Genomic DNA, 14,488 nt, shown 5'->3' with positions numbered 1-14,488 from the left:
CCAATGCCAATCTTTTTATCCAATTATTGGCAACAGCATAGCCCAATATTGGCTATAGTTTAAATCTGCCAGTGCCACTTCCAGCCATTCATAGAGATAGTTGGGGACCATCGGGTCCACGGCCAGCTCTATGGTAAACCGCCTCGGCCAGTGGATTCCAAATCGCACGGAAGAGACCGGGGAAGGGGGGGTGGGAATTTCCCCTCCCACCATCTGTAAAAGCAATCAAGCGGCTAAACAGCCACTACGATAGCTTTACATTGCAGGGAAATCGCCTGATGAAAAAAATAAAAATAAATAGATGTCTGGATGATGCTTGTAGCTGCACCCATCATCCAAATCTCTTCACTTCACTAATATACAGCGTACAACGTAAACCGGGGGGAGTTGTTATTGCAAGAGTTTGGCTCAGGGAGTCACCGTCCAGGACTGGATTACGGTCATTAACACCACATTACCCTTTAAAAAAAAGTGTTATATATTCATATCACAAGATTCGGGTTAGATGGTTACCCCTACATGTATTGATGAATAGGCCATTTCATAAAGGTCTACCTTATGGGTACAATGTACTACTCATTGCATAGATTGCACTAAAATGAACCGCAAACCATTCATAACTAGACGTTACTGACGACCGTCTCTGTCATGGTTATCTACGTACCCCATGCGCCGTTACTTCTGATAGGTCTATTCTGTATTAAAAATGTCACCTTTTAATTTTTCTGTTATGGTGCTTGTTGCACGGTTGATTGTTTGCCTCTCTTTTTAATATTTTTTTTTTTTTATCTTAAAAGCAAAGAAGAAAACAAAAGTTTACAAAAAGGTAGATTGTAGTTCCCAAGCAAAACTTACATCTTCATGTCCATATGTGCAGGCCAGATGCAGAGACGTGTTCCCATTGTTATCCTGAATATCCTGGCTTGCCTTATAATGTAACAAAAGCAGCTAAAAAAAACAAAAACAAAATAATAAATAGGTTAACAGCCCAGTAAATAATAAACTGGAGCACAAAGGCTCTTGCTCATCTGCTATTCACACTGATGCAGGTTGTTCACATGGGCAGTAAGGATGAGCTCCAGTGTGTTCGCATGGTACACGTGCAGAGCCCGCCAGGAAGTCTGCACGGCGCTGCGCTAATCACAGCCAGGGAGACATTTCTCTGATCTCTGCAGCCGAGCATCGGGACAATGTCTCTCTGCCTGTGATTAGCGCAGCGCCATGCAGACTTCCTGGCGGGCTGTGCACGTGTACTATGCGAACATGCTAGAGCTCATCCTCATGGGCAGAGCTAAATCCCACTCCGACGCATGAGTCTTTAAGTAGTACCATCCCCTAGGCCCCTTTTACACTGGGGCGGGAGGTGCGCTGACAGTACCGTCAGAATTGTTGTGGAATTGCGGCGGTATTCGGCCGCTAGCGGTGCAGTTTTAACCCCCGCTAGTGGTCAAAGAAGGGTTAATACCGCCCGCTATGCTCCTCTGCAGAGGCACATTGCCGGCGGTATCCCATTGTTTTCAATGGGAAGGAGAGGTAAACACACCGCTCCTTTACCGATCCAAAGATGCGGCTAGCAGGACTTTTGGAACGGTCCTGCCCTTACCGTAAAAAAAAAAAAACGTACACTGTCATAGCTAGATTGTGCCAAATGAATGACAACACAAAGTGACGCACTCCTGTTCAGTCCTTCCTTTGCATCTACTGCCTGATTTAACATTTCAGGACACAGGGGTGTGAAAAATAAAAAAACAAATTAAAAATAGATAAGAGGAAGTGTGTGAATTTTCATCTTACTGCTATCTTCTGGTGGCCCTTCTGGCAAGCCAGGTGTAGTGGTGTAGACCCGTGGTAATCGGTGGCATTAACCACTCCTCCTTTAGAGATCAGTAGATCAATAAACCGATACTGTCCTACAAAACAGCACAAACACAAGGCACTTTAAGTATATAAAAGAAAAATGTTTGTATTTTCCACCATAAGCAGCACACAACAGAGGAGCTCAGGTCTTACCGCAGATGGCTGCAATGTGAAGAGGGGTGTAACCTCGATCATCTCGAGATAATGGAGTGACAATTGATATATCATTTAACTTCCTATAGAGGGGAAAAAAAAACTCTGGTGTAAAAAAAAAAAAGTTTTTACAGTAAAGAGATTTGTAGATTAAAATATATTAACAACTTGCATTTAAATTTGGGGAACCAACTAAAAAAAGAAAAAAAAAACCTGATACACAATGAGGAGACTCGGAATCGGAGCACTCGGTGGTTGATGGATCAGAGAACTCCAATGTCCTGGGTTGATTATATACAAAATCTGGAAGAAAAGGCGCGGGAGACCCGGTTCGGTCAAAGCCAGCAAATAACCTGGTGAAAAGGACCACAAAGTCTTGCCTGACTATAGTAAAAACCACAGCCAAGTAGGTACAGGAGCCGGCCGGCCTCATCTGACAGAGCTCAGAGGAAGGGTTCAATCTCTGGCTGCAGACATCCACAACATTGGTTGGCGTGCTGCAAGAAGCCCCATAGTCATTAGTAGACTGAGCTAGGGCCACCAGTACAGCAGGTGCCACCCCACCCCCCCCCCCCCATGTCTTTTTTTTTTCCCAAGGTGCCCTAGGGAGCTCAGTGGGCTGAGAGACCACTAAATGTACTATCAATGGGGAGTGATCAGATACACTACCAACCCTCATGTCTAGAATCAGATTGGTTGTGACCCAGGGGCAGATCTGCCTGGTGCCCCCCTCTTCCCGAGACAATAGCGAACAGGCTGGGTGGCTGGCAGGTGGGCAGTCAGGTCAGTAAGCGGAGCGGGTGAGCAGGTCAGTGAGTGGGCCGGTAGGCGAATGGGAAGGCAGTACAGCGAGCAGGCGAGAGAACAGCGAGATGACATCTCTCACTGCCCACCTGCATCACCGCAGTTCCACCCTCACTGTGCAGCTGCGGGCAGCAGAGAGACTACATCATCTCTCACTGCCCGCCCTCACATATGCTGAAAAGCTGGGAACAGAAGCCTGTATCTCTGCCGTCACTGTTGTTGCAGGATAGTAACAAGCTGCATCTGGTGGCAATTAACGTGGCAAGTAACAAGCTGCAACTTGTGGCAGGCGACTGGCAAGTGACAAGCTGCAACTTGTGGCAGGCGACTGGCAAGTGACAAGCTGCAACTTGTGGCAGGCGACTGGCAAGTGACAAGCTGCAACTTGTGGCAGGCGACTGGCAAGTGACAAGCTGCAACTTGTGGCAGGCGACTGGCAAGTGACAAGCTGCAACTTGTGGCAGGCGACTGGCAAGTGACAAGCTGCAACTTGTGGCAGGCGACTGGCAAGTGACAAGCTGCGACTTGTGGTAGGCGACTGGCAAGTGACAAGCTGCAACTTGTGGCAGGCGACTGGCAAGTGACAGGCGGCATCTGGTGGCAATTAATGTGGCAAGTGACAAGCTGCAACTTGTGGCAGGCGACAAGCGGCATCTGGTGGCAGGCAATGATGGCAAGTGACAATCCGCATCTGGTGGGAGGTGACGTGGCTCGTGATCAGCTGCATCGGAAGGCAGGTGATGTGGCAAGCAACAAGCTGCATCTGGTGGCAGGCAATATGGCAAGTGACAATTTGTATCTGATGGCAGGCAACGGTGGCAAGTGACACACAGCATCTAGTGGCAAATGACGGAGGCAAGTGACACACAGCATCTAGTGGCAAATGACGGATGCAAGTGACACACTCAGGCCGCCCACTGATTCTGCATTATGGTGAGTTGAACCATTTCATTTTATATTACGATGTAATATAAACAGCAGTGAGCCCCCCTATGGGGGGGATCGGATGAACACACCATCTGTCCGTGTTCACCCGATCCGATAGACAGATGGAAAAGTAGGTTTTTCCTCCGTCACACTTTGGCGGGTCGGATGTCAGCGGGCATGTCACCGCTGACATCTGCGGCTCCATAGAGGAGCACGGAGCGCCCGTTCAGGTCCACCAAAAAAACTGGCAGGCGGACCTGAACGGGCCGCCCGTGTGAAAGAGCTCTAAAGCTGGTTTTACATTGGTGATGGCATCGGTGTGTGAGACATTCATTTCTACTTGACAAACAGTCCATAAGCTAGGCTACGGATGGCTGTGCTGGATAGCTACAATTGTAGAGACCAGCTCTAGAAACAGTGTACACGAACGAGTCTTGATCAAAAAAAAAATAAGAGTAAAAATAGGTTTGTCTTTTACACAGCAGAGTTAAAGAAGACATCTATCCTCCTAGGACACTAGTAAAAAAAAAAAACCTGAGGCATGCTGACAGTAGGAGGGTTTATCCAGGACTGGCCTACAATTATTGTGGTTGCCAGTAATCAATCGTGCTGTGTGTGGCAACATGGTTACATTTTTTTTTTTTTTTATAATAATATGGTATTATTTTGTCCAATTAGGATGTGAACAGTGCTTAGCAAAGTACCACAAATAAATAAAACAAAAGCCACTTTACAGCTTTTTATAAACCTGCCCCCCCCCCCCCCCCTACAGATTACACAGAGTACATTAGAGACTATAAATAATTGACTCATGTGATGTACATCATGTAAGTGATATTGTTCACAGAACAATATAAATATTTGCGCAAAGGACTTTTAAAACTATATCAACACAAGGCTCCTTCTTTAAGTGGAAATCTATTACCCATATCATCTATAATACAGATGGTTTTATTGTCCTGTAATATGACTTTCTGAAGCCAAGTGTAAGTTTGTACGGCGGCGTAGCGTATGTTATTTACGTTACGCCGCCGCAAGTTAGAGAGGCAAGTGCAGTATTCACAAAGCACTTGCTCCGTAAGTTGCGGCGGCGTAGCGTAAATTGGCTGGCGTAAGGCCGCCTAATTTAAATGTGGAAGAGGTGGGCGTGTTTTATGTAAATGAATTGTGACCCCCGCGTAAATGACGCGCTTTCCGAACGGCGCATGCGCCGTCCGTGGACGAATCCCAGTGCGCATGCTCAAAATTACGCCGCAAATACTCCATGCTATCGACGTGAACGTAAATTACGCCCAGCCCCATTCACGGACGACATACGCAAACGACGTAAAACGTGAAAAATTCAACGCGGTTCCGACGTCCATAGTTAACATTGGCTGTGCCATCTTTTTGGTGGTTTATCTTTACGCCTGAAAACGCCTTACGTAAACGGCGTATCTTTACTGCGACGGGCGTGCGTACGTTCGTGAATAGGCGTATCTCGCCGATTTACATATTCTAGGCGTAAATCAGCGTACACGCCCCTGGCGGCCAGCGTAAATAGACAGCCAAGATACGACGACGTAGGAGACTTACGCCGGTCGTATCATAGCAACATTTAAGCGTTGCTCAGTTTGAGCATACGCTTAATGTTACAAAGGCGCGGATTCGGAGTTATGACGACGTATCTACTGATACGAATAATGTTAGGTGTAATGGCGCTAAAACACTAGAAAACTTAAAAAGACTTTAAAACAATATTCTCATCACTAGACCCATAAGTAAATAAGGAAATGTGTACGTAGTAAATCCTCCAATGGATGTGAATAAAATGTGTTCCACTCTGGGTTAATCCTGGAATACCATCCAACATCCACAAAAAATGTGGAGGGTATTTGTAGTGGTAAATAATAATACGTAACCAATAATGCGTGAACAACTGTGCCAAAACACTGCACAATGTTGCAACAATGTAATCAAAAAGTGGATGATGAAAACAAATCCAATGTAATTAAGACACCAAAACCACTGGTCTATTAAAGTGCAGCGTGCAATAGTGCAAAAATATTAATTCAAGTGATCCACAATAGAGATAAATGACATGCAAAAATCAGCATGAAAATAAATAAATAAAAAATATATCCAGTAAAGTAATAAGATATTAACGATGTCTCTAATAGTCCACCAATTAAAGTAGGAGTAGAAACAAAGTGGTAATAATAAAGTGTTCCAGTGCATATGATAATAAAGAATATAAATTCATGAATGAATGTTCAGTGAAACAAATTGTGCTCCAAATCACAGATCCTTATATCCACAGCGTTCAGTGATCAAATGTTGGATATGCATGCATGTTTAAACTTCCACCATCAGGCTTCCCAGAAGTGTCGGACAGACTAGGTGTTCCAGCCCCTTACCTCAGAGCGGCTTGTAATCAAGCCTAAATGGATATCTCCCAGGCAGTCTGCTGTTCATCCAACACCTCAGTCCCACGATTCAGTCACAGCTGCTTGCAGTCTCTCAGAGGAAATACAAAGCAAGGGGAGCCTCCATAGTGTAGTAATATTAAAACATTTATTAAAGAAACAAGTAAACACTCACAGTATAGGTAGTGAAAAGTCGGCGTGTACGATCTAAGTGTCCACCCGCTCTGCGGCCGCGAGCGGGTGACGTCACCAGCAGCTCCTCCACGTCCTCACGCGTATCGCAACTGTTGCACGTTGCTTACTCATAGGATCCTATGAGTAAGCAACGTGCAACAGTTGCGATACGCGTGAGGACGTGGAGGAGCTGCTGGTGACGTCACCCGCTCGCGGCCGCAGAGCGGGTGGACACTTAGATCGTACACGCCGACTTTTCACTACCTATACTGTGAGTGTTTACTTGTTTCTTTAATAAATGTTTTAATATTACTACACTATGGAGGCTCCCCTTGCTTTGTATTTCCTCTGAGAGACTGCAAGCAGCTGTGACTGAATCGTGGGACTGAGGTGTTGGATGAACAGCAGACTGCCTGGGAGATATCCATTTAGGCTTGATTACAAGCCGCTCTGAGGTAAGGGGCTGGAACACCTAGTCTGTCCGACACTTCTGGGAAGCCTGATGGTGGAAGTTTAAACATGCATGCATATCCAACATTTGATCACTGAACGCTGTGGATATAAGGATCTGTGATTTGGAGCACAATTTGTTTCACTGAACATTCATTCATGAATTTATATTCTTTATTATCATATGCACTGGAACACTTTATTATTACCACTTTGTTTCTACTCCTACTTTAATTGGTGGACTATTAGAGACATCGTTAATATCTTATTACTTTACTGGATATATTTTTTATTTATTTATTTTCATGCTGATTTTTGCATGTCATTTATCTCTATTGTGGATCACTTGAATTAATATTTTTGCACTATTGCACGCTGCACTTTAATAGACCAGTGGTTTTGGTGTCTTAATTACATTGGATTTGTTTTCATCATCCACTTTTTGATTACATTGTTGCAACATTGTGCAGTGTTTTGGCACAGTTGTTCACGCATTATTGGTTACGTATTATTATTTACCACTACAAATACCCTCCACATTTTTTGTGGATGTTGGATGGTATTCCAGGATTAACCCAGAGTGGAACACATTTTATTCACATCCATTGGAGGATTTACTACGTACACATTTCCTTATTTACTTATGGGTCTAGTGATGAGAATATTGTTTTAAAGTCTTTTTAAGTTTTCTAGTGTTTTAGCGCCATTACACCTAACATTATTCATATCTGTCTTGAGTGTGTGAACACTTTTCGTCGTGGCTGCTATTTATTAATTTTAGTTTGGTTTTTTACTTAGAATTATCCTTGATTAGGGTGATTTGCGCATTGGTTCCCCCTCTTATCGTATCTACTGATACGCTGTCGTAACTGTACCTGAATCCGGCTATATAGAGGGATATGCTTTGTTCTTATTTCATGTCTGAGGTTTACAACCACTATAAGAGTCAGAAACATATTATAATTTACATTATTCCACAGACATTGTTAAAGTTTTTTTTTTCTAATGAGAACAAAAAAAACACATTTGACCTGGGGTGCCCAAAGACTTGCAGAAAATTGCAATGGAGACCCCTTTCAAACTGGAGGCGTTTTTCAGGCACTTTAGCGCAAAAAAAAAAAAAAAAGCCTCAGCTGCAATCCCAGTGTGAAAGCCAGAGTGCTCCTAAAGCGCCTCTGCCCATTAAAATCAATGGGCAGTGCTGCTGAACCGCCGGCAGAGCGCCGCTGCAGCTTTTAACTCTTTTTCATCCGCTAGCGAAAGTTAAAAGCGCCCCCCGCTAGCGGGCGAAAACTGCAGCAAAAACGACGAGAAATCGCACATAATAGCAGCGTTTTACCGCCGATGCCCGGGAGCTTTCAGTGTAAAAGCACGTTAACTGTGCGTGAAATAAATAATAAAAAAAAAACGTTCATAAGTATACAGATATCTTTTCTTTACCCAGAAGCCAACTTGTCACAGCTGTCACAGGAGCAGAGAGGGTGACACATCTTTTGCACAGCCTCTTCATCAGCTTCTCCTTGGTTCAGCATCTTCTCCACTTCTTCCCGATTCCCAGAGGCTATATGCTGCCAGGAAACAGACACACGGTCAGCACACGGACAGCGACAGGAATAGGACATGAACGCCGAGCACTGTGCTGTGCTCAGCAAGCTGGATACAGTAATTTCATTTTCTAAAAAAGGTGTCACTTTTATTTATCATTGATTCCAGAGCCTTAAAGTGTTTGTAAACCTAAAAAAATAAATACAACTAAGATCCTGTTACAGTGCTTGTGCTGTTCAATTCTCTTCCCAACTGGTAATAAACCTGGTTGATCCTGCCAGTTCCCGTGTCCCCCTGCCTCTGCTGACCACGATTATCATGACTGCTGAGCCCCGACTACCGTGCTCAGGGTACGTGTCTAGTCATTCGCAGCCCTGATCTCTTCTCTGACAGTCTCTCTCCCCCCCTCCCTCTCCGTCATCATGAAAGCACCTTCCTCCACGCCCCCCTCCTCTTTATTCAGCTGCATAATGCAGCACATACGCAAGAAATGCCATGCAGATATGTGGTCATTAATGAAAGTTTTCTATTGAAAAGCCTACGGCGTGCAAAACACACCCAAAAAAATCAACCCGGTGCAGAAAAAATGCGCACACACATATAAAGAGTGATACACAAAAAAGTGCAACGGGTGCAAACGTTCCTGTGAGAAAGGACCCAAACCCTGATCCCCCAGGGCGTTAGGCTCCAGACGGGGACTGAGGTACTGTGGTCCGAGCAGCCGAAGCCCACACGGACCCAACTTCCTTGGAGGGTCTGCCGAAACAGAACCCTCCCAGTACTAGGTGGGGCTCCCCCCGAAGGGAGACCCCATGAGAGCAGGTGAACTAAGCCAGAAGGCCATGTCCACCCACTCCCAAGAAGTTCAGGCCTGGCCCGAGGACCCGCACCCTACTAATCACACAGTGAACAAATAACGTGCACAACCAAAAAAAAAAAAAACACGACATGAAGTGACGCACACTGGGGATAAATAAAAGAAAGCTGTGCGGTCACGTGACCCTCCGTGTGCTGGCTGGCCTCAATCTATGGAGAGAAGCAGGAGGCGCGGAGATTCCCCTCTGCTGGCCGGGTGACATCACAGGGCAATCTTGGCCCCTCCCACATCTCTCCATCGAGGCCGATCAGCACAGGGGGGTCACGTGACCATACAGCTGCGGTGTCAGAAAACGGTATTCAGCCTTTCGATTTTTAACAAACACTTATGCCGCGTACACACGGTCAGACTTTTGACCGGGCAAAACTTCGACGGAAAAATAGAGAACCTGCTCTCTAAGTCGGTCGGAAAATTCAGATGGAAAAAGTCAGATGGGGCATACACATGGTCGGAATATCGGATGAAAAGCTCCCATCTGACTTTTTCCATTGGAAAATCTGACCGCGTGTACGCGGCATTACACTTTTATTAATGCCAGCATATCTGAATGGGATATATGTAAAGTCACGTTACAAAACACTTTAGAGTGGACCTTCAGTATTTTTTTCATCTTTGCCTCTATTGAAGCGGAGTTCCACCCAAAATGGAACTTCCGCTCTTTGTACTCCTCCCCACCTCCGGTGCCACATTTGCCACCTTTCGGGGGGAGGGGGGACAGGATACCTGTCTTTCACAGGTATCCTGTTCCCACTTCCGGGAGCCTCAGCCACGGGCATGGACGTTACCGCCCAGGCTCCCTACTCTTCTCTCCTCCTTGCCCAGCAGCCAGGCCAGTAGGAGTTAGGAGCTTTTAATTTTTGCAGCGGTGGGCGGACCTCCGCTTTAAATCTTCTGCCCTTGTTGTTTTAACTTTGGATAGTAAAAAAAAAATTCTGCCGGTAAATACCTTATACAGCCCACTTCCTGTTTGGTAAAAAGAGCGGCATCTGGTGGCGGGCGACGGCGGCAAGCGACGCACTGCATCTGGTGGCGGGCGATGGCGGCAAGCGACGCACTGCATCTGGTGGCGGGCGACGGCCGCAAGCGACACACTGCATCTGGTGGCGGGCGACGGCGGCAAGCGACACACTGCATCTGGTGGCGGGCAACGGGCGGCAAGCGACGCACTGCGTCTGGTGGCGGGCAACGGCGGCAAGCGACGCACTGCATCTGGTGGCAGGCGATGGCCGCAAGCGATGCACTGCATCTGGTGGCGGGCAACGGCGGCAAGCGACGCACTGCATCTGGTGGCGGGCAACGGCGGCAAGCGACGCACTGCATCTGGTGGCGGGCAACGGGCGGCAAGCGACGCACTGCATCTGGTGGCGGGCAACGGCGGCAAGCGACGCACTGCATCTGGTGGCGGGCAACGGGCGGCAAGCGACGCACTGCATCTGGTGGCGGGCAACGGGCGGCAAGCGATGCACTGCATCTGGTGGCGGGCGACGGCGGCAAGCGACGCACTGCATCTGGTGGCAGGCGATGGCCGCAAGCGATGCACTGCATCTGGTGGCGGGCAACGGCGGCAAGCGACGCACTGCATCTGGTGGCGGGCAACGGCGGCAAGCGACGCACTGCATCTGGTGGCGGGCAACGGCGGCAAGCAACATACTCAGGGCTCCTACTGATTCTGCATTATGGCAAGTTGAACGATTACATTTTATATTACAATGCAATAATAGAAACAATGCGCTTCAATCATCCTGACACCATAACAACCATGGTGTTGTGATGATTGAAGCGCTAAAACCAGCCATTGCACCAACAAGTTTTACCTGTGGCCCCCACCCCTCCCCTCTGGTCATTAGCAAAATTTTCTTCAATGACACCAGTCCCTGGTGCAAAAAAGGTTGGGGACCGATGCTCAATGCGAAGATGGAGCTTGCCTGAGCATGGACTTGGAGCACAATCATGACTGTACATGCTCCAGGTTTCTATTCAACAGTTGAAAAAAACAAAAACAAACGTATAACTTGTTACCACATTCTAAACTTGAATATTCACCTTGAACAAGCAGTCGATGGGCGCGGATGGGACCCTGGACATCATGTTCATCCTCTGCCATAAGAACGATTTATCATTCCCATCAGATTCCTACAACACACAATCTGTCATGAGTGGAACAGATGAGGGCAGGAAAATAAAAAGCATTGCGGCAAAAAACGAAAAAAAATACAAAAAAAGGACAGACATTCAGGGGACTGTTGCTTGGGCAGAACTGTGTCCTCCGCATGTCTCCTAATAATAATCACATGCCTGGTGATTTGGACATCGTCACATATATGGCCACTAAAAAGATGAGGAATTTACTTTCTTTAAACATGAACCGTATATAAAATGCTGTGTAATGCAGCTGGGGCTTCGTTTCTTCCCTAGAAATACCAATTCTATGTTAATTACTTTTTCATTGACTTCAATTTCTATTCAAGACCTGGCTCCTGCCAAGCTGCTTGGACGCAGAGTGGTAATACAGGCATTGATCGGAGGGTTGGATACATACTTCATCCATCCAGTAGTGCCCACTATATAGTGACTATATAGGGGATGAGAGAGTAGGGATGAGAGAGTAGAGATGAGAGAGGAGGGATGAGAGAGGAGGGATGAGAGAGGAGGGATGAGAGAGGAGGGATGAGAGAGGAGGGATGAGAGAGGAGGGATGAGAGAGGAGGGATGAGAGAGGAGGGATGAGAGAGGAGGGATGAGAGAGGAGGGATGAGAGAGGAGGGATGAGAGGGGAGAGAGGAGGGATGAGAGGGGAGAGAGGAGGGATGAGAGGGATGAGAGGGGAGAGAGGAGGGATGAGAGGGGAGAGAGGAGGGATGAGAGGGGAGAGAGGAGGGATGAGAGGGGAGAGAGGAGGGATGAGAGGGGAGAGAGGAGGGATGAGAGGGGAGAGAGGAGTGAGAGGAGGGAGGGAGGGATGGATGAGAGGAGGGATGAGAGGAGGGATGAGAGGAGAGGAGAGGAGAGGAGAGGAGAGGAGAGGAGAGGGGAGGGAGGAGAGGAGAGGAGAGGAGAGGAGAGGAGAGGAGAGGAGAGGAGAGGAGAGGAGAGGAGGGGAGGGGAGGGGAGGGAGGGAGGGGAGGGAGGGGAGGGAGGGAGGGGAGGGAGGGAGGGAGGGATGAGAGGTCGGTGAGCTACAATGTTCTAATTATAAAGGGAACTCCACATACAATGGTCACCCACCCACAAGTAATTTCAAATTGAATACTTGGCACTCACAGTTTCCATTTGCGGAGGATGATATTCTTGTGTTTTCTGTGTATACTGCTGCTGCTGGACACAATTCCTTCTTTAAACTCCTCATTCAAACTCCACATTACCTTTCAATCTATTGCAGGACTCTAAAACTGCGCCCGAGCAATAAAAAACGACAACGCCTCTCTCTGCAATCTATAGCCAGCACATTTACGCAGCTTGCTCCACTAATGCACCAATTACTCCACACACAGGAAAACAGGATGACCATATATTACAATGAGTGTTAAGAGAGATGAAATATTCATTTTTGAAAAAGGCTGCCCATTACTAAAGAGCATTGATTGGATTTTTTATTACAGATAATGGCAAAGGTTTTGTAAAAACAAACAAGAAATTGAACAATTCTGTACTCATTTGTGTTTTAAAGCAGAATTCCAGCCTAAACATAACTAGTCTTATAAATGGTTAATTTATACTTACTTATTTTCAGCCCTCTCTGATCCGGTCACATTATCCCCTGTGTCAGCCAGTGGTGGCTGCAGGGGAGAGGAGCGAGGGTTCGACAACAGCTGTAATGCCTGGTGAGGCTCCCGTGTCCCCGTTAGCGGCGTTTCCTCCTCTCCCCTGCAGCTGCCGCTGGCTGACACAGGGAGCCAATGGCTGCGCTGCTATCAATCTATCCAATCAAAGCCGGGACTCCCTGGAGAGGAGCACGGCAGGAACGTCCCCGCCGAGGAGACAAACGGGCTCAGGTAAGTAATACCTTAATGAATAGGTGAAAAAACACAAACCTTTACAACCCCTTTAAGTTTAGTCTGGAATTTTACTTTAATCACTTGCAGCAATAGCCATTAAATGCCTCTTCTGCGTACTCACTGCGGCTGTTGCCGAAAGATTTCCTTGTCGGATAAATTCGATAGCAGCCTCAAAAGAAGTCAGGCAATACCCCAGTTCATCCTTTGCTGTACTGCAGAATCTGAAATTCTTGATATAACTCAAGTTAGCAATCCTGGAGAATTAAAAAAGAAAGAAAAAAACAAAGTAAGAAAAAGAAAAAAAACAAATGAACGCAAAGAGCAAGATCCACAGCCAGCCGCCGTAACTTAAATATTCCCATTTAAGTTACACTGCCGGAAAATTTCTACCTAAGTGCCCGATCCACAAAGCACTTACCTAGAAATTTTCGGCTGTGTAACTTAAATCCGGCCGGCGCAAGGCGTTCCTATTCAAATGGGGCGAGTCCCATTTAAATTAGGCGCGCTCCCGCCGAGTTTTGTGAATCGCGCCGGGTAAAAAAAGTTGCGTCGAAAAAAAAAAAAAAAAGATACGGCGGGAATTTAAAAAACAAAAAAAAATAAAAAATAACAGCGTCGCGGGAAAGAAGGGTCTACTTTTACAAGGTGTAAACAGTTTACACTTTGTAAAAGCAGCCCTAATTTTGCGTTTGCAAACTAAAACTTACGGAGAAAAAACGAAGCTGAAAAGCTTTGTGGATCTCCGTAAATGATAATTTGCATACCCGACACGGCATTTCGACTCGAAATGCCCCCAGCGGCGGATGCGGTGCTGCATCCTAAGATCCGGCAGTGTAAGTCCCTTACACATGCCGGATCTTCTGCCTAACTATGGGAAACTGATTCTGTGGATCAGTTCCAAAGATAGAAACAGGGATACGACGGCGTAACAGCAGTTATGCCGGCGTATCCCTTTTGAGGATCTGGCCCAAAATGCTTCAATTGACCTCTAACCTCTTATCGGCATGAATGTGCTCAAATTGCACCAAACTGAATCGCATGTGAATGAAAAAGGAATGCGTTGTGGTTCCTGTACGAGTCGAATGCGGTTCATAGTGTGGACTGAGGTTAGTGCTTATACGTCCGTCATGCAGCACTGGGGTCCTGGGTTCAAATACCCACCTAGGAAACCATCTGCATGTTCTCCCTTTGATCTCATGGATTTCTCCTGGGTACTCCAGTTTCCTCCCATACTCCAAAATATATGCGGGTGGGTTAATTGGCTACTGACCAAATTGGCCCTAGTATGTGTATGATGGGGA

At 46.6% G+C, this 14,488-nt stretch overlaps 1 protein-coding gene across 2 annotated transcripts in view; it reads right to left on the bottom strand.

The window, feature by feature from the left end:
• ANKRD27 (ankyrin repeat domain 27) overlaps positions 1–14,488 on the bottom strand; it is an 83,754-nt gene that overhangs the window by 25,775 nt on the left and 43,491 nt on the right. For both annotated transcript variants that reach the window (XM_040329461.1, XM_040329462.1), the window contains exons 12-17: positions 13,309–13,441; positions 11,236–11,325; positions 8,211–8,338; positions 2,011–2,093; positions 1,795–1,910; positions 856–948 (exon numbers count right to left, since the gene is read on the bottom strand). In XM_040329461.1, coding sequence (XP_040185395.1) covers positions 856–948; positions 1,795–1,910; positions 2,011–2,093; positions 8,211–8,338; positions 11,236–11,325; positions 13,309–13,441 — 643 coding nt within the window. The remainder of the gene's footprint in view (positions 1–855; positions 949–1,794; positions 1,911–2,010; positions 2,094–8,210; positions 8,339–11,235; positions 11,326–13,308; positions 13,442–14,488) is intronic.

The sequence above is a fragment of the Rana temporaria genome, chromosome 11, assembly GCF_905171775.1.
Source record: "Rana temporaria chromosome 11, aRanTem1.1, whole genome shotgun sequence".
NCBI classification, from domain to species: Eukaryota; Metazoa; Chordata; class Amphibia; order Anura; family Ranidae; genus Rana; species Rana temporaria.
Note: the sequence above shows the minus strand (reverse complement) of the source record. Positions and strands in the feature narration are given on the sequence as shown.